The sequence below is a fragment of the Sorex araneus genome, chromosome 1, assembly GCF_027595985.1.
Source record: "Sorex araneus isolate mSorAra2 chromosome 1, mSorAra2.pri, whole genome shotgun sequence".
Classification (NCBI taxonomy): domain Eukaryota; kingdom Metazoa; phylum Chordata; class Mammalia; order Eulipotyphla; family Soricidae; genus Sorex; species Sorex araneus.
This window is the reverse complement of record NC_073302.1, coordinates 89,886,401-89,911,892: the sequence shown is the minus strand read 5'-3', so window position 1 is coordinate 89,911,892 and position 25,492 is coordinate 89,886,401. Positions and strand designations below refer to the sequence as shown.

The following is a 25,492-nucleotide window of genomic DNA, read 5'->3' as shown; positions in this document are numbered from 1 at the left end:
TCAAAGACTTTAACAAAATCACAATTGATTTCATTTATAGACCCTGTAAAATTAATGCTCTAAAATTGCATTAGAGAAACTGAACAAACCTTGTCATAATTGACAATGCTCTCTTTCTCTCCCAAGTAACATTTCCTAAGGAACTAGAAAGTTAAATGCAATATAGAGAGGTATATCATCAAGGCTGAATGCAGTAAACAATAATAATAATGGATTTAATATTTCTCAGCCTCCCTACTGACTCATAAAACATAATTTTTGATCATTATCTTATCCTCATAAAGGGTACGCTTCTCTACAGCTTTATAGAAGATGGGTACTCAACATACTAACGAAGTCAGAACACAGGTTTAAAATAAAACAGTAAATAAATTACAGGTGCCAGAGAGAGTGCTCCATGGGCTGGGCGCATAGGGGAGGTTTGTTGCAGAGACAGGAATAGCCCCCAGCACCTTTGCTTTGGTCCCAAACTCTTAAAAACCAGGGAAGGTGACCTCAGGCTTTAGTCTGTGTCTCTCTTTTCTCCTGTCACTATAGTAAATTAATTGCTCATCTTGCTCCTTTTCTTTTCACTTAGTCAAACACAAGGCTAAAGACTCTCCTTTCATCATTAAAATCTTCTCTCTACTACTTCCTTTCATACATATCCAGGCTCTTAATCTGTTCTTTTGAATGAATGAATTCTTTTGTCTTTCTTCTTTTTTTTTTCCCCTTAAGTGCTAAGTTCCTTGAGACAGTTTTCTATGCTGTCCCCTTTTCTGTTATCTTTCAAATTCACTGAATGGCTTTATCTCCTATTGAGACTGCTTTTGTCTATGTCACAATGACATTCCATTTGTGAAATCCATTACTTACCTCTAAACTAACTAATCTCAACTCTAATCTAAAGAGAAAAAAATAAAACAAACAACAATAAGCATTAACTTGGCCTAACAAAGAGATGTGCTTGAGTCACCCCATTCACATGTACTGTAACCCTCAGAACTGTTCTTAGCAATCAGTATCCTTCCTTTTTGATCCTTTTACTTACTTTTGTTGATAGATCATCTCCTTCAAAAAGAGCTAGTTTTGCTGTTTTGTTCTCCACTCCCTCTTAAGTACTGTATCAGATACTCAACAAGTGAATGAGTGAAGGAATGTGTGAATAAATGTGTAATTGTCTTCAGTTTGCTCCTTTTGGATCACATTTGCTGTTATTTGGGAAATAAGTTGTGAAAGTAATTGAGAAGCTTGGTTATAAATGTGTCCAGAATGTGGATTGAGACTTTCCATGAAAATGTTTACTATCTTGTTCAGTTTAAATTAACTTCTTAGAATCTTAGTTTATTCCTCTATTAAAGTTGAGTTAAATTCTGTTTTGAGTATTGTGTATTTAGTGCTTAAAAAATACTTAGCAGAATTCCTGAAAGATAACAAAGTCTGTATTATAAATCATAATCAACACCACTGAAAATAAAAGTGAAACAATCATAATTATATAAAATATTATAAAAAGCTTTGATCACTCTAAATTCTGAGTATAATCAATTGCATATTGCTGAAAAAATTATGGGGACTGCAACTACATAATTTTGAGAGTATTATAAAGAAATTGCCAATATGCTTATTGGGAGAACATATCTGAGAGTATTTTGAAAGATGATTCTCTAAAACACCAGTTTGCCCATGCTTGAAAGGGGAGAAATAGAAGGATTTGCTGCCAACTACACTTCAGAAGCCCCATTGATTCCATGCTCATTTTGAAACCTTAAAAGCATTTTAAAACTGAGAAGTCCTTCAGAAGAGGTGTTATTTTAAATTCTACAAAAGTTTCAGTACACAAAAGCTTTTATTTTCATGACATTTTCAAAATTGTTTAATTTCATTTTATGTTTTTAGAACTTTTTCATAAAATCCTCTCATTAGAACCTTGCGGGATTAGAAATAAATGTAGTGGTCAAGTCCATTCACTCACATTTATAGATCTGTGTACTTGTTCCTGTCACTATCGTTTGTCTTCCTAGAGTCCAGTATTCTTTCTTTTCCTCATCCAGCTTGTCCACTAAGTCTTAACAGGTACTACTTCATAGAACTCTCTAGAATCCTGTCCTTTGTCCTCAGAAGAAGAACTAACATCTCTGTAGGGACATTGGCAGTAGCATACTTTAAAAGCTTTCAGCCTCCTGCATCTACATGAGACCTTTCAGTTCAGCATGAACACTACAGTCAAGAAGTACTTTTGCATGGAGAAATTGTTATTTCACTTCTCTTTGTGCTCCCTGCCACCAAAAAGGATTCTTCTAAACTTCTTAGGAGGGCAGAGGATCTTTTGTAATTTTTGCCAAGAGTTTCAGACGCAGTATCTATTTCCTAAGGAATTTCCAAAGTTCCTCTCATCCAAACTGACATGATTCCACTTACCAGGGTGATCCATTGGCCTGGCTACATGGTGTGCTAGGCAAAGCCCTCGGGGGAAACTCTAGGTAACAATGCCCACTTTATTCCTAAAGAAGACAATGATTGATAAAGTTAGTCAGTTGGCATTTATATAATATGACATTATATAATATGAATATCACTGTATCACTGTCACTGTCATCCCATTGCTCATCGATTTGCTCAAGCAGGCACCAGTAACATCTCCATTGTGAGATTTGTTGTTACTGTCTTTGGTATATCGAATACGCCACTGGGAGCTTGCCAGGCTCTGCCATGTGGGCAGGATACTGGGTAGGTTGCTGGGCTCTCAGAGAGGGACGCAAGAATTGAACCTGGGTTGGCTGCATACAAGGCAAATGCCCTACCCTCTGTACTATTGCTCCAGCCCAATATGAATATATATATAACATATAATAATTTAATATGAAGCTATTTGTCTAATTTTCTTTGAAAGACCATTCATTTATCCTGATTATATTCAAGAGACGTTCACTGGATTATTATAAACTCCACTTTGCTAGGTGATAGGGGAAAATAAGTAACATTCAGGTCCTGAAAATAAAGATACCAGAAAATAATGAAAAAAAGTTCTAAATGTAAGGAAACTCTCAAAATCCCTTCAGCAATATCCTAAATTCCCTGGAATGTAAACAATAAGACTAAACAATATATAATAACAAAACTTTCTATGTGCAGTCTAGTTGCTCTAGAATCATCTTTTATTTCCGTATTTGTTTGGTTGAACTTTTATAGTACTTGGTGTATTTGATACCCACCGTAGATCAGTTTTCTAATGCATTGACAGCATGTCACAGTCCTGACAGATGTGTTTAATAATACCACTGACATAATGAACTGAAAATTTGGAATTAATTGTTTTTAATTATCTGAAAATACTGTGCTATTTCCAGTATTATTCTTATTATTTTGCTCATGCAGTATTTCTTTTATTATTATTATTATTATTATTAATGAATCACCATGAGGTACAGTTACAGGCTTATAAACTTTCGTGCTTGCATTTCAGTCATACGATGATTGAGTACCCTCCCTCCACCAGCGCCCATTTTTTACCACCAATGGTCCCAGCATCCCTCCCACCACCCCTGCCCATCCCTTCCACCCCTCCCCGCCTCTGTGGCAGGGAATTCCCTTTTGCTCTCTCTCTCCTTTTGGATGTTGAGGTTTCATGCAGTTTTCTTAAGTATCCACTATATGTTAAGCCCTATTTGAGATTTATTTTAATGTTTTATTTAGGAGAATCATGGAGTTCATTATAGATATTGTAGAAGCACACTTAGCAGTTTGCTTTGCCATTTTATTTACAAGTATACTTTGAATTTCAGGTAAGTTTTCTTTGGGTTAGACTTTGGGTTATTGATTAGGGCTTTCCCATGAATTCATAGCTAACATTACCAGTATCCAGAATGGGAATCAGAAGTATGTAAAAACAGAGTTCCTGGACTCTGATCACCTTTTGGAAATGCAACATTCATCCATCTTAATTTTTCTCTTTAGATCAAGGATCCAGATGATCAATAACTATTAGCACGTGCCATGTTGTTGAATCTTTTAGGAAGCCTTTGACTACTATATTTCCTCCCCATCATTATGTTCTTTTCAATTTATCATAATTTACAACTGATTGGATATATAAAATATTTGCTAAAAGTGCAAAGTCATTCTATAATAACATATTATCTCGTACATATATTTTAACCACCATCCACATTTTTCCACTCAAATTCATGTGTCCACTAAAGGAGAGCAAGAAGGCATAATGAGCTTATGAAATAAAAGCAACAAGAGTAATCATAATAAAATTACTGCCTCCCACTTGGGAGGGGTATGTTTTTTTTTTAATTTATTTATTTTTTTTAAAAGAAATATTTTATTGAACCACCGTGAAAACAAGAAAAAAAATACAAAGCTTTCAGGTTTAAGTCACAGTCAAATACTGATTAAACCACCATCCCTTCACCAGTGCACCCGTTCCACCACCAAGAACCCCAATACACCCCCCTCCCACCCCACCCCCCATCTAAGTAGCTGATGATATTCCCATTATTCTCTCTATATATTGAGTACATTTCATATTTCCATACAGAACTCACTATTGTTGATTGGAAATTTTCCCCAACAATCAGGCCTGCTGAATAAGCATCATCTAATAATTTCTCTTCCTTGGTAAAAGTGAAGACTTTGAGTCCGCGCGGCCGCAGTAGTGGCCGCGCGGTTTTGGGTTTCTAATATTTTAGCTCAGTTCACAGTCAAAATGGATGGCTGCAAGAATCTGCTCTGGTGCCAAAATGGGTTAGGAGACCTCAGGATCACAGTCAGTAGGCGGGAGGCTCTGCTTCTCGTGCCGCGGCTCTTGGTTCATCTCTGGGCGGAAGGCGCGCCGGGAACACCTCCCCTCCCAGGATCACCTACAGGCTACGTCACTAAAGAAAGTCCTACCTCCTGGTGGAGGGGTCTTAGAGGGTGGCTCTCACCGCGTGGCTGCTGCCGCTGCTGCCATTTTCGCTCAGAAAAATGGGGTGGAGAGGGAAAAATATCCCTCCCCGGGCTGCACGAGGTTGTAGTTCAGTTCACAGTCAAAATGCATGGCTGCAAGAATCTGCTCTGGTGCCAAAATGGGTTAGGAGACCTCAGGATCACAGTCAGTAGGCGGGAGGCTCTGCTTCTCGTGCCGCGGCTCTTGGTTCATCTCTGGGCGGAAGGCGCGCCGGGAACACCTCCGGGAGGGGTATGTTTTTATCTGCTCTCTGCTGTAGCAGAATTTGTACCAGTTTGCATCTTAACAAATGACAGATTGTTGCTAAATTATTTAGTGAATGTTGTAAAACTTTGGAGTGATATATGGATAGACAAATAGACAAGAGAGACAAGAGAACTTATTTAATGCTGATTAACTTAGAGTTAAGCTGCTGTTGGAGCGGGCACCAGTGGACTGAAACTAACTTAGAAGTCTCAGCTTGACACATTTGGGACCAAAGGCCCCCAGTCCTCTTTCCCAGATGCCTTTCAAGCATTCACAATAAACGCTTACCCCACTCCTGGGATGGTAAATGTTTTTTAGCATGTATGAAAGGAATTTTTAAAATTGAAGAGTAAGGATGTTGTCCTTCTAGCCAATGAAACAGTAAGCGATTATTGTTGCTATGGGAAATGCCCTTCTCTGTGTCATAAACCTGGCTCTCCAGATGAGGATTTTTTTTTCCCCTTTGCCCTGGACTGATCCAAGGTGTACTAACTTTTGGCAGGTGTGAAGATGGCTTTTTCCCTTCCCCAAATGAGACTGTACAGTATATACTGTAGCTGTATCCGAGCAGTGGGGTCAGTGATTGGTTGTGATTATTTCTAAGGGTATATGGCATCCAGTGGACTTTTCTTCACCTTCTTGCTATGGAGAATTGAGAAATCTAATGTGCATGTTCCTACCCTCAGCCCATATTAGCTGTTGACCCCACACTGTGGAGAAACTTCCCTGACAGACTCCAAGTTTGAGGACTGTGGCAGTGACTGGAAATCAGTCATGTGTCTTGCTGAGGCAAATATAGTGAGGAAGATGAGGTTTGAGGAGAAATGGGGGAGTGAGCAAAATAGAATGACCAGAGCTAGAACAGCCAAAGCTAACCGTTACTGTGGAGTTGTTGACGTGATGCTGCCGCTGTTGTGCACCTCTGTTGCATGTTCCCTCATTTCCCTAAACCAGGTTCTTAACCAGCATTTTGAGGAGCCGTGTCAGCCCCAGCCAGGGAGGACTAGTCCTGGCTGAAGTGAGTGGATCTCTCTGGTCCTAGACCCGCCACTAATTAGCTTTGCTAATAACATCATTTCCTATGTAGACATGAAAAATTCCACTGTATGGCTTTTTAATGTTAATATCGATGTACTAGCCTGAGTGCATAATGCAGCTCCAAATTTTCATTGTATAAAATTCCTGAAAGCTAGAACAGGAATAAAGTGTATTTATTTCCATTGGTAAACACACCTGGTTTTCATTACCTCCAGTTCTTCTGCTGTCCTTTCTTCCTGAAAGACTGGTTTTCCTCTTTCAGTCACACTTTATAAGCAAACCGAGGAAAATGAAATGGACACTGTTCAAACCCGAGCCAGGAGCCAAGGACCCAGCCTTGTCCTCTTGGTGAGGACGTGTAAGGAGCTGCACGGTGTGCGCCAGCCCCCCACATGGACAGAACAATCTGCTGTGGGGATTCCGCCAACCTCCACAGCCTGATGAACTACTGGATTTGTGCTTAGGGAGATATGGGCAGTGGGCAACTCAGCTTTATATTCCCCCCTCCTTTATATTTGCATAGGAAATCCAAAAGTCTTTTTGCCAGGGACTTGAATCTGAGTGGGGTTTATATTTGCAGTTTTGACTAATTAGATTTTGTACTAGTCTGGTCACATCACTCTGTATAATTCACAGTACTTGTTTTGTTTTTTTGGGGGGTCACACCCAGTGGTGCTCAGAGCTTACTCCTGGCTCTGTGCTCAGGAGTGACTCTGGCTGTGCTCCAGGAATATGCAGAGGATTGAAGTTAGGTTGGCTCCTGGGAAGCACTTTACTCCTTCTCCTATGTCTCCTCTAGCACTGCAGCACTGTCGCCCCATTGTTCATCGATTTGTTCGAGTGGGCACCAGTAATGTCTCCATTGTTACTTGTTATTACTGTTTTTGGCATATCAAATACTCCACGGGTAGCTTGCCAGGCTCTGCCATGTGGGCAGGATACTCTCAGTAGCTTGCCGGGCTCTCCAAGAGGGGCAGAGGAATCGAACCACATTGTCAGCCACGTGCAAGGCAAACACTCTACCTGCTGTGCTATCACTCCAGTCCACTGTGCCTTCAGTCCCACTATTTATCCATACATTTATTTATTGGGGAGGGGTGTAAACTCTTTAGTGCTCAAGGTTTACTCCTGGCTCTGTGCTCAGGGATCACTCCTGGCAGTGCTCAGGCGAACCATATAATAGTGCTGGTGATCGAACAGTTGTGTGCAAGGCAAGTACTTAAACTCCTGTGCTACCACTTCAGCCCCCTCATTACTGTTTTAAAAACCTGTTTAAAAGAAACCATTAGAGGGGCTGGAGCAATTGCACAGCAGGTAGGGCATTTGCCTTGCACACGGCGACCCAGGTTCGATTCCCAGCATCCCATATGGGCCCCCTGAGCATCACTAGGGATAATTCCTGTGTGCAGAGCCAGGAGTAACCCCTGGCATTGCTGGGTGTGACCCCAAAAAGCAAAAAAAAAAAAATACCATTAGACAATAGAGTGCTTGAATTCCATCATCTTGAATTCATTATTCTGCTGCCCTCTCGATAGAGTGAAAAGACTTTAAATTGAGGTTAGAAGTGACATTTTAAAAGTTGTCATCTGGCCAGAAATGTTCATAGCTGTCACCACCAGCAGCCATGCTCCTACTTGGGGTCAGGTTCCCTGTTCTTTTCAAAGTGAATCCCAGGGGCTGGGAGGTGCTTCTGAGGCAGGGCACATGCTTGGCATGTGTGAGACTAGTTTCGTCCCCAGGATCACTAAGCAGGGCGAAATAAAAGAAGTGAAATCGAATGCATTTGCTAATGCTTGTGGAGCATAGAAAATGGATTTTCACGTGTGCCTTGTAAAATTAGCATGATGGCTAATAATTGCACTTCGTATTTTAATGTATTATTAAAAAGTCAGCAGCACATAAAAATTGCTTAATATACATAACTTTGCTGCCTACACAGTATACATAGTGCGTTTGAATACAGAAAGCCTGCCGTGGAGAAGGGGTGGATGAAGGCTGATGGGCTACAAAGGCAGGTGTGAAGTGATACGCAGCAGAAAAGGCAGGGCGACCAGAATGGGCAGAAATTGGTTGCTATTTCTAGGAGCCTTTTCGTGAACTCCCTTGTCACTTTCTTTTCCCAGGGGTTGTAGAAATGATTTCTTTACTTTCCATCTTTTCTCTCATTGACCCTCATTTGGTAGGCTGTGGAGGAAGAACAAGGATGACAGAAACTCGCGCTGCTGTTCAAGCCCATCTCTAGGTGTATAGACAGCCCTTCCTCTGAACCTGATTTTGTGCTCATGGGTCCTCAGGCAGTCCACAGTCCCAATGCAGGTCTGGAAGATTGAGAACAGCAGGAGGGCAGGCACCAGGCCAGCAGTGTTTGGGGCGGACACTCTTGTCTGTTGGCTACCTGTTGGGATCACCTTGTGGAAGCTGTTGCTTTGCATTGCTAAGCCTTTCCTAACCTGGAGTTTTCCTGGGAGGAAGGTGGTATTACCGAGCTGTTGCTCCTTAAGCCCCTGAATCAGCCACAGCTGATGAGAGTTTGGTATTAAAATACACCAGGTAGTTCGATTGTTTACGATTAGTGATTCCACGAGCACAGTAATCATTATGAGAACAGAAAAGTGAAGCCAGTGGACTCTTTTCATCAGACATTCTGTGTTCTGGAATTGATCAGAAAAACTGAGAGTCACCCATACTTATTTGCCAGATGTGTAAAATGGCCCCACTGACTCAGCACTCTGCCAGGAGTTTTCTTAACAACAGCAGCACTTAACCTTCTGATTCCTCATCTTCATCGGCCGTATTTCCATCTTTTACTCTTTTAAAAAACATCCCCTATCTGTCTGACTCTTGCTTTCCCGTGGGTTTTGGTGGGAATTATGGGCCTCTTTATTCCCTGGGTCTGTTTCAGTCTCATATAATTAATTTCCCAGCTCCGTCCCCATCGTCAGCCGAACTGATTGAAGAAACAAATCTCCGGCTCTCGTAAGTCCTTTTCCAATGAGAGCTTACCCTGCCTCTGTTGTGGCTACATTCTTTTGCTTCACCTCCAAAGACGTTCTCCCCTGAGCTACACTAGTGGGTTCTCCAGGCCTTGGGAGTGGCTTAACCATCTGTTCCTGATTTGTTTTCATTTGTGGATTTTTTCTTTTCAGGTTACTTTTCAGGCTTTTATTTTCATGTGAATCATTTGTTCTATTGCTGTAATGACTAAAAGAGTCATTATGAAGTATTGCCTCAAAAAGCCATGAATATATTAGAATCCCAGCACAAATATTTTGTGCAGACATTACAAATACCTCTCAAAGTCTGTTGTTATACTGTTGCTGTGCCGTAGGATTATGCTTGCAAACTTAGGCCAATTTCTATCAAAGGAACCCTGCTCCATTTTGAAACAAGCTGTATTTCAGAAGTGTAAATCAGAATGTCCCTGAGCTTTCCAAAGATGGGTGGTTCTGTCGATGTGACACCCACTGAGTAGTTATGTGTGTTCTTATCTTTATCCTCTCCCACCCTTCTCCCGTGATCCACATGTGGAAGAGCCTGCAGTAAAGGAGCACTTTCTCAGTAAAGGAGAACTGTGTGGGTAAGTGGTGGAGAGAGCTCTGATGTAGGGCTTTAGTCAAGTAAGTGTCAGGTTGTACTTAGAAGGCATCATGCATAAACAAAGGCTCTTCATCTTGAAGTTGTTTCTCCATATCTCTCCATGGTAAAACTTTGAGCAAATATGAAGGTTCTGAGAAGTCTAGTTGAGCCCTGTCACTTGTTTTCTCCTCATTCTCATAGGACCTAAGTCATATGTATGTTTCTAAGTGCGGGGGGGGAGGGGGGGAGCAGTTTGTGCCACATGTGCCACACCTGGCATCATCAGGGCTTACTTACTCCTGACCTCATGCTCACAGACCACTCCTGTTAGCTTCTAGATGATGCCAGCGATCCAACCAAGTTCACTGCATGCAAGACAAGTGCCTTAACTTGTCCCTGTGCTCTCTCTCCAGCCACAATTTCTTCATTTCTAAAAATGCATATCTAACCTTCAGGTATTGCTCTGAATTAAACAGTGAAATGAACTCATTTGTGTTCTAAAGAGCCTTCAACTACTTATTCATGCCCCTTTGAGTATAATTCTCAGCTATATGAGATCAAAGTGATATTAATAGACCAAATGAAATTTAACTGCATTGACTGAAAACATTTTAAAGAAAGAAATTTGGTTTCCTCAAATTGCACAGCCCTCAAACTTGGCTCAGGGTGTGTGATTTAATTGGTAATTCAGCACAAAATAGCCTTTGCTGGCCTCCTGAACCACACACACACACAGACAAAAAATTCAATTCTCTTTTACCCTTTAATAATGTTTATGGGGTTTTGTAAATTTGTTTTTGTAGGGTCTATGTGAAAAGAAACATGCACAATTAGACATGCAATGAAAGAGAATTTTAGAGTTTGGTCAAGTGAGTCCTAAGTGGATTTCACAATATATTTTGCTTTACGTTAATCAGTTTTTAAACTTAGCACTCAATTAAATTGGAGGAATTTTTTCTTTACTCATTCAAAGCCATATTTAAATACCAGTTGCCATCACATTACTTTATCAAATCAGAAAATGCTTTTTTATACTTTGGGGAGGAGGGGAAATGTTTCACGGTTCTTTTTCCTTTATAATATTCTGCCCACCTTCCATTTTCCCTACAGCCCACAGTAAGATTTAATTCTTCGATTACCTACATTGGGGAGAAGCATCAAGATTTCTTTTGACCACATGTGTTTGGGTTTTCTGAATATTGTTCGCTAATGAAAATCCCCTGTGTGTCTGTAGTGAATAAATCCTTGAATTGCTGATGGTTTCAGATTAACCCTGAAGATCTTTAGCAGCTGTCTTCATGGCATTTTCAGCCCACAAGTCAGATCTGTTTATTTCTGGGACTTTAATCAGAGACTAGACCCTCGTGCCTGGAGGTAGGCTTGCCTTGTGGGGAGGGTGGCAGCAGCATGGAATGTTCTGAAGCCTTTAAGGATGCATCCTGTGTCTCTTCCTCTGCTCATTCTTCTCCGGACACCTTAATAGAACTTTACATATGTAGATGAAGCAGCAGAAGCATATTTTCTCTTAGTTCTGGGGAATGAAAGGCTGAAGTGCCCAATCAAGCTACTGTAAGTGGATTCTAGGGACACCTGTTTGTGCAGTGAACAAGCCTGCCGACAACTTCTGCTTCTGTCTTCACAGTGACTTTTCTTTGTGTTTATACTTCCTGTGTCTTGCCCTTTTTCTCAGGGTCTCCAGATTGGGGGCATCCAGGCTGCACTCTTCCGACTTTATTTAATGATGAGCATCTCTTTATATGTGCTGTCTTCAAGTACAGTCACTTGGAAGTGCTTGAACTAAGTACTGGGTAGAGCCATAACTTGGTGCCTAACATATCCAAGGAAAGTCAGTGCTGGTGTCTCTCTTTAAAGCTTCAGCTCTCGTCTCCCTTCACTCAAGACCTCAGCACTCTGGATACTGATCTCTTTGACCAGACTTGTGGGCTCTCAGTTCTTCTGCTTCTTCTGGGGTTCAGGCTTTGTGTCAAAAAAATGGAAACGGGCGGGGGGTGGGGTGCTGAAGCAATAGCACAGTGGGTAGGGTGTTTGCCTTGCATGCACCTGACCCGGGTTCAATTCCCAGCATCCCATATGGTCCCCTGAGTACAGAGCCAGGAGTAACCCCTGTACATTGCTGGGTGTGACCAAAAAAAGTAAAGAAAAAAAAAGGAAACGGGGGGAAGGAGTGTGGAATCTTTGTGCTTATTCCCCTCGCACCCTCTCTGCTGGGCCAAGAAGCATTGCTTTGTCCCTTGTTCAGTTCTCAACTGATATCCATGTCTGTGTCTTCAACTGCAGTGACAACTGCCCTCTCTGAAAATCCCTACTGTCTGGAATGTATGGGTAGGGGGTGACTGACCCCCACAACTTCCTCTGGGATTTCCCTTGATCATGTACACTGACAATATCATTTCCTTAGGAAGAATGATTCAGGGACTTTTTTTTAATGATTATATATTAGTATACACAGAGAAAGCATTTTACAAGACCCAACACACATTCTTGATTTAAAAACACATAATAAAAGGAGGTTAGAAGGAACTTTTATGGTGATTAAGGCCATGTACAGCAAATTCACAGCTAACATCATACTTAGTGGAGAAAAATTGAAAGCCTATCTCAGATCAGACACAGACAAGGTTGCACACTCTCACCACTATTATATAACATAGTATTGGAAATTCTTAGCATAGCAACTTGACAAGAAAGAGATAGTAAGGGAATCCACATAGGGAAAGAAGTCAAATTCTCCTTACTGGTAGATGACATGAGAGTATACTTAAACCCCCTAAAGACTCTTCAAACTGTGCTTTAAAAACAAACAAACAAAAACTTGGGTAGTAAAAAGGCAGGCTACAAAGTCAGCTTGCAGAAATCGATGCCACTACTATCACTGTCACTGTCATCCCGTTGCTCATCGATTTGTTCGAGCGGGCACCAGTAATGTCTCTCATCGAGAGACTTATTGTTACTGTTTTTGGCATATCCAATACGCACGGGCATTGCCAGGCTCTGCTTCGAGGACTCGATACTCTCAGTAGCTTGCCAGGCTCTCCCGGAGGGGCGGAGGAATCGAACTCGGGTCGGCCGCGTGAAAGGCGAATGCCCAGCCGCTGTTAAAAAAAATCTCATTCACAATTGCATCTCAATTAAAAAAAAAATCAAGTACCTGAGAATCAGCTTAACAAATGAGATGAAATGCTTAAACAAAGAAAACAGTAAATCACTACTAAAAGAGGGTAAAAAAGACACTGGGGAATTAAAACACATCCCCTGTTCATGAATCTGAAGGATCCATGTTGTCAAAATGACAGTGTTACTAGAGCCCTATATAGATTCAACGCAGTCTCTGTAAAAGCATCCATTATATTTAGAGGCATAGACCAAATGCAGTTGAAATTTACATGAAGTGATTAAAACCCCCTGAATATATTCAGCCAAAACAACCCTAGGAAAAAAGAAAATGGAAGGCCTCTTCCCCAGCTTTAAATCATACTATACATTTATAGCAATCAAGACAGTGTGGTACTAGAATAAAGACAGACTGTTAACCCAATGGAATAGAATAGAGACAGATCCATGAGGATCAGTTGATCTTCGGCAAAGAGACAGAGAGTGTGAAGTAAAGAAAGCCTTTTTAGCAAATCCTGCTGGGAAAACTGGTCAGGCACATGATTTATAACATTTTATAACATTTAGTTTAGAGGTATTTTCAATGAATAAATGTCACTGGCCAAGCAAACGGAAGCAAAAATAAACAAATGGGACTGCATAAAATTTAGAATTTTTTTTAAGAGTGTGAGCTGTTGTTTTCTTCTTTTTTTTGGGGGGGGGGCACACCTGGTGATGCACAGGGTTTACTCCTGGCTCATGCACTCAGGAATTGCTCCTAGTGGTACTTAGGGGACCATATGGGATGTTGGGAATTGAACCTGGGTTGGCCATGTGCAAGGCAAATTACCTGCCAGCTGTGCTATCCTCCAGCCCCAAAGTTAAGATTTTGAACCACAAAAGATACCCTAATGGCCAGATATCCTACAGACAGGGAGAAAATATGTGCCCACCTCTCAGATGACAGTGTTACTGCCCAGCTTTTATGAAGGACTTGTAAAACTTAGCAACAAGCACATCAGAGATGGGGAGAAAAGATGAAGAAACATCTCCTTATAGAAGACCTGCAGATGACCAGTAGGGATATAAAAATATGCTCTTCTTCACTGATCATCAGAGAAATGCAAATCAGAACAAGAATGTGATATCACCTCACCCCACCGAGACTGACTCTCATCAGAAAAAAGACCAAACAGCATGTGAGGAGAAAGGATCCCTCATCCATTGCTAGTGGAAAGTTGACTGATTCAAATGAAGTTGGCTATATTTGCAAAAACTAAAAATTTTCCATATTCAAAAAAATAATTAAAAATTTTCCATATGCTCCAACAATTCCACCTCTGGGTGTCTCCCTCAAGAGTCCAAAATACTGGGGCTGGAGCAATAGCACAGTGGGTAGGACATTTGCCTTGTACGCAGCCGACCCGAGTTTGATTCCCAGCATCCCATATGGTCCCCAGAGCACCACCAAGAGCTATTCCTGAGTGCAGAGCCAGGAGTCTGCCCTGAGCATCACCGGGTGTGACCCAAAAAGCCAAAAAAAAAAAAAAAAGAGTCCAAAATGCTATTATTTCAATAAAACATTTCCACTTCCAAGTTCATTGAAGCACTATTCCCAATAGCAAAGGTCTAGAAATGACCCACGTGTCCAAACACAGATGATTAGACAAAGAAACTGGTAAATAGATACACTGGGTTGCTGCCTAACAACAAGAATAGACCACATCATGCAGTATGCTATGTGGGTGGATCTGAAGAGTATCAAGCTACATGGAATCAACCACAGGAGAGGGATGGGTCCAGAATGACGTGTGATGTAAAGAAATACAATCGGAAATAACAAATAGCCGAAGGCAACAGAACCTGACAACTGGCTCTGCAGAAATGAGCTTCCAAAGGGCCTTGGGGAGACTGTAGTGGAAGTTGTTGGAATATTGTACGCATGAGACCCTGCCATGAATCACATGCCACAGTGCTCCAAATGAAAGAATTTGCCCTGCTCTTTCCTTCTGGGGCGGGCAGACAGGTTGGCCTTGCAGTTCACCTTCAGGCCTGAACCTGAATCCTGTCATCTTGTGTCTCCCACCCCCAGCGCTGCTGGGGTGGCCTGAGTGATCCCTGAACCTGAGAAGCACCATATCCTCAGGTCTGAATCCTGACCCACACAGCCCAGTTGTCCGGGTATCCCTTGATTTGGCCCCTTGTTCACCTAAGCACTGCATAGGAATCCTCCACGAAGGGAAATAGAGGAGTAAATATATTTGTTTCTAACAATAATCCTTGGTACTGAATAAAAAGAGAAAAATCTTCACTGATCTTTGCAAACAAGGTGAGTTGTACTTGGCATTTTATTACTGTACATATCATGTATGCTACTTTTTACATATACACATCTATCTTTTTTTCACTTTGGGGTGAAGGAAGGGCATGTTCCCAAGTGTAACAGTGATCAGGGACTGCTTGTGACTCAGGGATCACTCTCACTGGTGCTCAGGGATCAGACCGGGGCTGCTAACATGCATGGCAAGTACTGTGCTATCTTTCCAGCCAATGGATTTTTTCCCCCTAAATGAGACCATGCTAGATCATTTTCTTTTTCTTTTTTTTTTTTTAATTTTTTTTTTTTTTTTTTTTTTTTGCTTTTTGGGTCACACCTGGCGATGCACAGGGGTTACTCCTGGCTCTGCACTCAGGAATCACCCCTGGCCGTGCTCAGGGGACCATATGGGATGCTGGGATTCGAACCCGGGTCGGCCGCGTGCAAGGCAAACGCCCTACCCGCTGTGCTATCGCTCCAGCCCCTGCTAGATCATTTTCTATTCTATGTTTGGAACTACATAGTAACTTGAGTATCTTTTCAACATTTTCTCATTGTAATTTTTAATCGCTGCTTTTGAAGGTTTTTCACAGAGTCATATATAAACATACTGCTGTAACTTTACATTTTATGGCCTTGGGGAATCTTTGTGTTTATGCCAGGTTTTCATAAAAAGTCAATTCCATCTCATATCCTCGTGTGAAAAAAATTATAGATCTGATTGCAAGAAGTTTGGGTGATCCAACATGTTTGGAAGTTGCTTTAGCTTGCACCCCTTTTTAGAACTCTTCCGTTAGCCATCACTTATTAAATACTCCTATTAGAGGGTCTGTAAGGAGGGAATCCTCTTCCTTTTGTTTAATTCAATATTTTCCATATCAGACCTTGAAACCCTTTTACAAAGATTTTATGTGTGTCTGTCTCTCTCTCTGTCTGTGTCTGTGTCTGTGTGTACCACATCTTCATGATCCAGTTAACTGTCATTGACAATGTAGTTGATTCCTATCTTCGCTATTATATATCACTGTCACTGTCATCCCATTGTTCATAGATTTGCTTGAGCGGGCAACAGTAACGTCTCAGTTGTGAGACTCGTTACTGTTTTTGGCGTATTGAATACACCACAGGTAGCTTGCCAGGCTCTGCCATGCTATTATACTAAGTGCTGCAATAAATAATGGTGTGCATGTGTTCTTTTAATGAATGTTTTTGTGTCCTGAGGGTAAATACTTAGAAGTGAAATTGCTGAATAATGTGGCAGCTAAGTTCTTAGCTTACTGAGAAATCTCAATTCTGTTTTCCGTAGAAGTTGAACTGGACAGTCCCACCAGCAGTACATGAGAGTTGCTTTTGACCCCACATCTCCGCCAACAAAAATTGTTCACAATATTTTTGATATGTGCCATTCTTATGGTACTGTGAGATGATATCAGATTGTGGTCTTGATTTCTTTTTTACTATTATTAACTAACAGAGCATATTTTCATGTCCTGTTTGCCATAAATCTATCTTCGTCAGTGAGTACCTGTTATTCCTCTCGTCGTTTTTTCACAGGGTTTGGGAATATTTGGTGTTGTTGTTGTTCATCTTCGTGAATACTTTACATCTCCTGGATATCAATCTCTTATCTTGTGTTTGAGTGTGAATGTTCTCTTCCATTCAATTAGGTGTTTTTGAGTTTCAGCTTATGTTTCTTCTGTATCACAGAAACTCTTCAATGTAGTCCTGTTTTTAGTTTTTATTCTGTTGCCTTTGCCAATAGCGTCATCTCATTGAAGACAGCTCTGTGTTCTAACTCTTAGAGCCTTCTGCCTATATTTTCCTGAGTGTGCTCTACCGAGTTCAGTCAGATCTCAAGGGTTTTGGTCCACTTTGAATTTACTTTTGTGTAAGATGTGAAAATGGATCCAACTTTAATTTTTTTACATGTGGTTATTCAGTTTTCCCAGAACCAGTTGGTTGAAGCACTGCATTTACTCCATTTCATGTTCTCAGCTTGTTTGTCAATAATTAGCTGCCCATATACATGGAGATTTGTCCTTGGAAATTCCATAGTGACCCATGCTGTTTTGGTGACTTTAGCTTTATAATATAGTTTCAAGTTAGGTAATGAGACAACTCCCAATTTCTTATTTTTCTGTATGGCTTTGGCTGTTTGGGGTCTTTTATGATTCTATACAAATTTTATTACTATTTTAAATCTTTAAAGAATGTCATCTGAATTTGAATATAGATTGCATTAAATTTACATAGTATTTTAAGTAGAATGGTGAGATCCTGTTGATGAATCCATAATACAGCTCAGGGAGGATCTTGATGTACTGAGTTTGAACACCTTGGCTAGGGCTTAGATGAACACTTCAGTCTCAACAGAATCAAAGGCCTTCTTTAAATTGATGAACGTTAGACAGAGCGGCACCTTGAACTCTCACAAAACCTCAATGAGTTTGGTCACCATGTAGATATGGTTGGTTGTGCTGAATCCTTTTCAGAATCCAGCTTGCTCACATGGTTGTTCTTTGTCTACTGTTCTGCCAGTCCTACTTAGGATGACTCTTGTAGATGACAGACAACAGGCAGATCAGGTGATAGTTGCCGATGGCTCCCTTCTTGTACAACAGAACAGTCCTGCTCGTTTTATGGATTCACCACCAGGATCTCACCATTCTACAATGAAGTGATCATTGATGTAAAGAGAGGGGTTCAGCAGGGTGATGCCATTTCACCAATGGTAAAACTCTTCAGTTCCACCCTCGAGAACATCATGCAATGACTGGAGTGGGAAGGAATGGGAGTGAAACTACACCACCTCCCTTTCACTGATGACATCATTCTAATAACCCCAAACATTAGCCAAGTGGCACAAATACTGGCCAACTTCGACCCTGAGTGTGGAAATGTCAGACTGCAGCTAAATCTCATGAAGACAAGGTTCATGAGAAATGGACGAGTTACTGACTTTCCATTTGCACTCAACGGAACGAACATCTCCGAGTGCAGCAGTTATGTGTACCTGGGTCAAGAACTCAATGTGACGAACAACCTGGCACCTGAGCTACACAGGAGGAAGAGCAGCATGGAACACCTTGAAGAGCATCAAAGAAGTTAAGAGGACAAAGAACCTCTGGCTGGGGGGACATCTTTTTGACCCCACCATTCTTCCTGCACTAACATATGCCTCAGAGAACTGGGCCCTATGAAAACAGGATGAGAATGCTGTTCAGGTATCCCAAAGAGGAATCTAAAGAGCTGTGCTTGGAGTATCACATTTCACTCAAGTGAGAGAAGGAATCCGGAGTTCCAACCTTTGTGGACAATCGAGAATCAGGGACGCTGTTTCTTTTTCCAAGGCATTGAAAATCAAATGGGGAAGACACGTAATGCAATTTAGAGATGACCACTGGACTAGAGCTGTTACCAACTGCATTCCACAAGACGTCAAAAGACTGCATGGCCGCCCATCTATGAGATGATCAGACTTCTTCGTCAAGACCCTAAATGAATGATTTGAGGCTCTTTGTATTCCTGGAGCGAGCAGACGCCATTGGGCTATACTAGCACGTTACAGAGATGAATGGAGACGTTACTGGCTCCTGCTCAAGCAAATGAATGAGCAATGGGATGACAAGTGATACAAGTGATTTTAAATACGATGGTCATTTTCACTATATTAATTCTTCTGTTTATGATTATGGAATATTTTTCCATTTCCTATGGTCTTCTATCTCTTTAAGTTAGCGTTTTCACAGTATAGAAATTTCACCTCTTGTTCAGTTGATTTCTAGGAACTTGTTTTTGGACACTATTTTGAATGAGACAAACTCTTAGATCTCTTTCTCCTCTGATTCATTATTTGCATGTAGAAATGTGACCGATATTTTTGTGTATTGACTTTGTAGCCAACTACATTGCTATATTGGTTTATTTCTAGGAGCTTTTTTTGTGTATTCTTTAGGGTAGTCTATGTTTATTGTCATGTCATATGCAAATAGCAATAATTTGACTTACTCTTTCCAATTTGATTTAATTTACTTTCTTTTTCTTGCCCAATTGCTATTACAAGGACTTATAATATTGAATAAAAGTGGAGATGGTGGACATCATTGCATTTTACCTGATATCAGCAGAAATGCTTTCAGTGTTTCACCATTCAGAGTGATACTCTTTGTTCGAGCATTGTATAACTGAGACTTAAACCTGAAAGCTTTGTAACTTTCCATATGGTGATTCAATAAAAAAAAAAAAGAAAGAAAGAATGATACTCTACTGTGAACTAGTTAGGGATAGCAATTACTATCTTGAGAAAGATTCCTTCCACCCCTATTTTTAATTGAAGGTTTTTATCATGAATGGGTGTGGAATCTTATCAAAATCTTTCCCTGCATAAGATTTTTATCTTTCCTCTTACTGATATGGAGTATTATATTACTTTATTTACGTATGTTGAATTATCCATGAACCCCTGGGATGGATCCTACTTGCTCATGGTGTATGATTTTTGTGATGTACCGTTGGAATTAGTTTGCTTAGATTTTGTTGAGAGTTTTAGTGTTGATGTTCATCAGGGATATTGGTCCAAATTTTCTTTTCCAGTGTCTCTATCTACTTTGGGTATCAGTGTAATGTTAGCTTCATAGACAGGGTTAGGGAGGACTCATTTTGTCAAAATTTCAGAAGTGCTTAAGGGATGTTTGATAGAACTCACCAATAAACTTATCTGCACCAGACTTGGGGAGCTTCTTAATTGCTGTTTTGGTTTCCTTATGATTAGTCAGTTCAGGCTTTATACTTCCTCCTTATTTCATGTTGGAAGCTTACTTGATTATGAGAATATGTATATTTCTTCAAGATTCTCCAGCTTAACAGCGTAAAATTGTTTATAGTAACCTTTCTTAATATTAAATTTCTTAGAGGTCTGTTGTAATCTCTTCCCTTTCATGTTTGATCACATTTATTTGTATATTTCCACTTTTTCCCCCTTCATGAATCTAATTAATGATTTGTCTATCTTGTCTGTCCTTTCAAACATTCAGCTTCTGGTTTCAGTGATTTTTTTTTGCATCTTGGCTTCTATGTATTTATTGTTAATTATTTTTGCTCTAGTTTTTATTATTACCTTATCTACTATTTTTTGAGTTAATTTGTTGTTCCTTTAGATTTTTGAGATGTGTGTTTGGATTGTTGATTTGGAGGGTTTTTTAATTTCCTTATGTAGGCCTGCATCACTATAGGTTTTCCATTAGTACATATTTGGCAATATCCTAGAGATTCTGTTAGCTTGTACCTTCATTCTCATTAGTTTCAAGAAATCTTTTCATTTCTTTCTTGATTTCCTTTTGGTCCAGTTGTTACTTAACAATGATTTATTCAGCTTCCAAGTGTTGGCAGTTTACTCCTTCTTTTTGTGATTAATTTCTATTTAAATGGCATTGTGGTTTGACATGGTACTTTGTATAATTTCTGTGCTTGTAAATTTATGTATGTTTGAACTTTGCCCTAGAATGTGTACTCTTTTTTGGGGATGAGGTGGGCTGCATCTGCCCATTCCCGTTCTTCTAGCTCCTCATTTAGAGCTCTCGTATCTTTACTGATGGTCTGTCTGGCAATTTGTCTAGTGGCCAAAGTGCAGTGTTGATGTCTCTCACTATTATGATGTTTCTTCAATGTATATAGTTAAGTTTGTGAGCAGAATCTTTGTGAACTTTGCTAACCTTTCATTTGGTACATAAATGTTGATGAGTTATTACTTCTTAGTCTATTGTTCTCTCATCCAATTAGTAGTTTCCATCTCTGTCTCTAGTTATTTTCTTTAGGGTGAATGCTATTTGGTCTTCTATAAGTTTGACTGTCCCAGCTTTTTTTCTGTCTACTACTGACTTGAGTGATTGTTTTCTATCCTTTCATCCTGAGCTCATATTTATCCTGTGAGTTTATATATATTTCTTGTAAGCAACAAATAGATGGATTTTTTTTTTTTGATTCATCCAGATTCTCTATGCCTTTGGCAGTAGACTTAGGTCCATTGACATTTAGAGATTGATATCAAGGGCTGTGTTGCCATTTTGTATCTGTTTGTGGTGGGGAGTTACTTTTGCAAATGACCATTTGCTTTTCATAGGTGGCCTTTCAATAATTCTTGCATGATTGGTTTAGTTGTTGCGAGCATTGTCAGCTCTTTGAAACTCTTACTTTTTGTAGCCTCCTTTACTGCCCTTCACATTTGGTGCCTGTTCCTTGCAGAGGGGAGACGCAGCCTTCCAAGGAAGGATATAATTAATCTTGAGTTCTGCCGCTCACTGACAGTGCGATCTCAGCGTAACTACATGAGCTCACTGTAGTTCATACTCCTGATGTGTTTAATGGAGGTGCATAATAGTACCCACTTCATGTGGATAAAAATTTGAAGCAAGATTATATGACTCTGGTTAAATTATGTCTAGTAATATTTCAACACTTAGTGGCTCTTGGGTTCAAATTTAGGGACTGTCACCTACTAGTTATATTTTAAGGAGCATCACTAAACTTTTGTACATCAATTCTTTGAATAAGAACTAGAAAATGTATCAACTTCACAGCATTGTTAGAAGAATTCAGCCAAATTTGTGTAGGACATTTAAAATTTTGCTTAGTACATGGGAGCTACCTAATAAGTGTTGGCTGTTATTATGCTCATCGTCATGCTTTTGTTATGTCAGTGAATATATGGGATTTATTATAGTGTCATCTTGGCACAAATAGCACCTTAAATCTAGCATATTAGGTATCACATACCTTTTGCAACTACTTCATGCAGCACTGTCGATTTTGACCTTCCCTTTGACAAGAGTCTGTGGTCCTTGTCTTCCATCATTTGACTTTTTCTGTTTGTGGACAGGGACGGAGAGGCCTTGGTTCTGTTTTTGTCTGGGCATCTGGAAACGGCGGAAGGAGCAAAGACCACTGCTCTTGTGACGGCTACACCAACAGCATCTATACCATCTCCATCAGCAGCACTGCCGAAAGTGGGAAGAAGCCCTGGTACCTAGAAGAGTGTTCGTCTACACTGGCCACAACTTACAGCAGTGGAGAGTCCTATGATAAGAAAATAGTAAGTGATATATGTACACCTGTCATTATTTCCACATCTTTCTCCTTGAAATACAAAGTGAGACCAGGAATTTGTATGTACAAGTAATGTCCAGAAAGAGAAAATTGTATTGGCTAATTTTTCAATGCAAATATTTATAAATTTCAGCATCCAGTTGCCAATTCATTGAATGTGCTTGTTCAAACTGTTAAATTCCAGCAATCAGTGTGGTCTTCGACATTATCAATCTTTTATTTTGTTCACCACAAATGAACGGCTTGTTTGTAAGTCCACCCTGTGAATTTGTGCAGAGACTAGAACTGAGCTCTGACTCTTCTTACAGTGCCCTGTCTGCCTTTGAAACTCAGCTTCATGTTTTAGTTCACAAATCCAGTGAATTCAGAATAAAAGAGGAAAATTCTGTAAAGAAAAGCTGATCTCCATCTTGTCTATACTTACTGAAAGAAAACTGAGCGTATCCAAAAGGTGCTTTTCTAAGACTGTAGCACAGAGTTTACTTGAACAAGCCCCACAGAAGCCCTGTGTTATCTGCATCTTAATGTGCCCCATGCTTTCTGCAAATAAAAAAATGATGAACAGGAGCCAGAGCGATGGCACAGCAAGTTTGGTGCTTGCCTTGCACACAGCTGGCCCAGGTTTGATCCTTGGCACCCCTAATGAGCCACCAAAGTCCATCAGGAGTGACCCCTGAGCACAGAGCCCTGAGCACCACTGGTGTGTCCCAGAAATCAAACTAAATTACATTTTTAAAAAATGAAAACTGGGTTGTGCATGCTGCCTTCACCGATAGGTCTTAAAAATGCCTGACTTTAGGGGTCCCCAGCTCTGGAATGCTGATCCTAAAAGCTTCCAGACACCTTAGCACATTGGTTTTGACCCGGTCATGTTTTTATATATTGTCCAAGAACTGAGCTTTTGAAAATGGAATTGAGTGCTTTGCCAGATATATTTTAGATATAGTTGAGACTCAGCTTTCAGGTTTTGTTGATTCACGTAGGTTTAGATCATCCTCCTGCTATGGCATCTGATTTTCTACAAGAGATGGGACCACAGAGTCAGAACACCACTTCCTCTATCTGATCCTGCGTCCACGTGCACCTGGCTCCTCTTGGTTCCTGGTTATTAGTGATTTCTAGGGTTGATTTCTAGCTATCTTTCTTAGTCTTTTTACTTGGTTTACATTTCCTTAGTTTGTTTGCATTTTGCAGATGGTCCCTGCTAGCCGCTGGGTAGTCTCGTCTGAGTAAAGCTGCCAGTGCATAACTCAGGTCCCGTCTGCTTCGTCTTTCTCCGTTCCTCACATTAACTGACATTGTGGATACACGTGAGGCCTCTTTGACACATCTATCATTTGTGCATAAACAGAACTCGGCAAGACAAAGTGAGGGAGACATGGAACCATTTGCTGATGCAAGACAGGTCTTAGGAGCACAGATCCGGGCATCAGCTATCCTTTTTCCTCATTGCTGCTTCCGAGAGCAAAATCTTCTGACTCACTTTATCTCTCGGACTTATGTTCATTTCCACTTTTTTGTCTCACCTCTCTCTCTTCATTTCACAGCCACACGTGTAGTTATTTCCAGTTATCGTCTCTAGCAGCAGACAGACTGTCCGGGGCTCAGGGAGGACCTTCCTGGATTCATTCTGTGTCAAGGAGGTGGCTAGAGCATCAGTCTTACTGGTCCTGGTGCAGATGAGATGCCCCTGGGTGGGAGGCATGGAGGGCTGACTGACACTTGAGCCACTCAGCACAGAGCAGGCACAGCCATTCCCTCCGCCAGCCTTCCCGCCAGCATCCAGGGACACAGGGCTACTCAGTTTCCTAGCTCTTACTAACAGAGACACTTCTTACACCTCCGTCTTTCCACTCTATAAATGATCATGTGATCTTTTCCACCCACCCGAGCAAGAAGGGCAATTTTTCCATGAAATGTTACAGTTTGAACAGGAGTAAATTGGCAGCAACATCAGCCTTTATGGCCCATCTGACCCTACTCCTTCTCCATGTCAGAGTAACAAACAGCCCTGAGTTCCTTCTGGGGCCAGATACCGCTGGTCCTCAGAGACACCCACATCCTGTTGGTGGCAGCTGGGACTAAGTACCCAGAAGGACAGTACCAGAGTGTCTCCCTTTGGGCCAGGGTTCTCTTCCCGAGGGTCTGTTTTCTTTTGTCAGATGTAAAATATAGCTACCCGAACATATCCAAGTCTAATGTTTTTAACCCTGCCAATACCCAACTTAACCTTACATCCTTTACACCAAATGCATCGTATCTTCTAGACCAGTATTTTTCTTTTTGGCTTTTTGGGTCATAGCCAGTGATGCTCAGGAGTTACTCCTGGCTCTGCACTTAGGAATTACTGCTGGCAGTGCTTGGGGGACTGCAGGGTATTCCAAGGATCGAGCCCAGGTCAACCATGTGGAAGGTAAATGCCCTATCCGCTGTACTACTGGCTTTGGCCAGTAGACCAGTATCTCTTAGCCTTTGTCTGACCAATAACCCATTTACACCTGGTTTCCTTTCTGTGCCACCCCCTCCCCACTCCTACTGGTTGGTTTCCTAGTCTCACCCCATGGCCCATTCATGGGGTTTGCACCTGTGGCCCTCTGGGAGATTGGGGGGGGAGTCCACAAATGGCTCTGTGCCCCTTCCCAGTTGAGGAAAGCTGATCTAATCCTTAGATGGAACATAAGCCCGCCACCCTGCTTTACAGGTGAGAGAAATGAAGCTGCAAAAGAGAGACTCATGTAGTGAGCGGTAGAGCCCGGCTCCCATCAACATCAGATGGACCCCCTAGTCCATCCTGAAGCCTTTGCATTTAGGCTTCAGATATGATACAGATATTTTCAGATATGATTTAGATATTTTCAAGGACACCATGTAGAACATGAAAGAATAGTGTTTCCTTGCCCATTTTGGCTTCTTTTCCCAGTGATTTAACGATGGAGACTGGAGCAATAGTACAGCAGGTAAGGTGCTCACCTTGCACATGCTCAGCTTGGGTTTAATCCCGCACATCCCATATGGTCCGTCAAGTACCAACAGGAGTAAGTCCTGAGTGCAGAGCCTGGTGTGACTCCTGAACATTGCTGAGTGTGATTCCCCCCTGAAAAAAAAAAAAAAGAAAACTTTTAAAAAATGTAAAAATCTGTAATCCCTTTAGTTTTCTGTAAATATCT

At 40.9% G+C, this 25,492-nt stretch overlaps 1 protein-coding gene across 1 annotated transcript in view; it reads left to right on the top strand.

Moving 5' to 3' along the window:
• PCSK5 (proprotein convertase subtilisin/kexin type 5) overlaps positions 1–25,492 on the top strand; it is a 320,193-nt gene that overhangs the window by 183,660 nt on the left and 111,041 nt on the right. Inside the window, exon 8 of the mRNA XM_055119708.1 lies at positions 22,099–22,311. Coding sequence (XP_054975683.1) covers positions 22,099–22,311 — 213 coding nt within the window. The remainder of the gene's footprint in view (positions 1–22,098; positions 22,312–25,492) is intronic.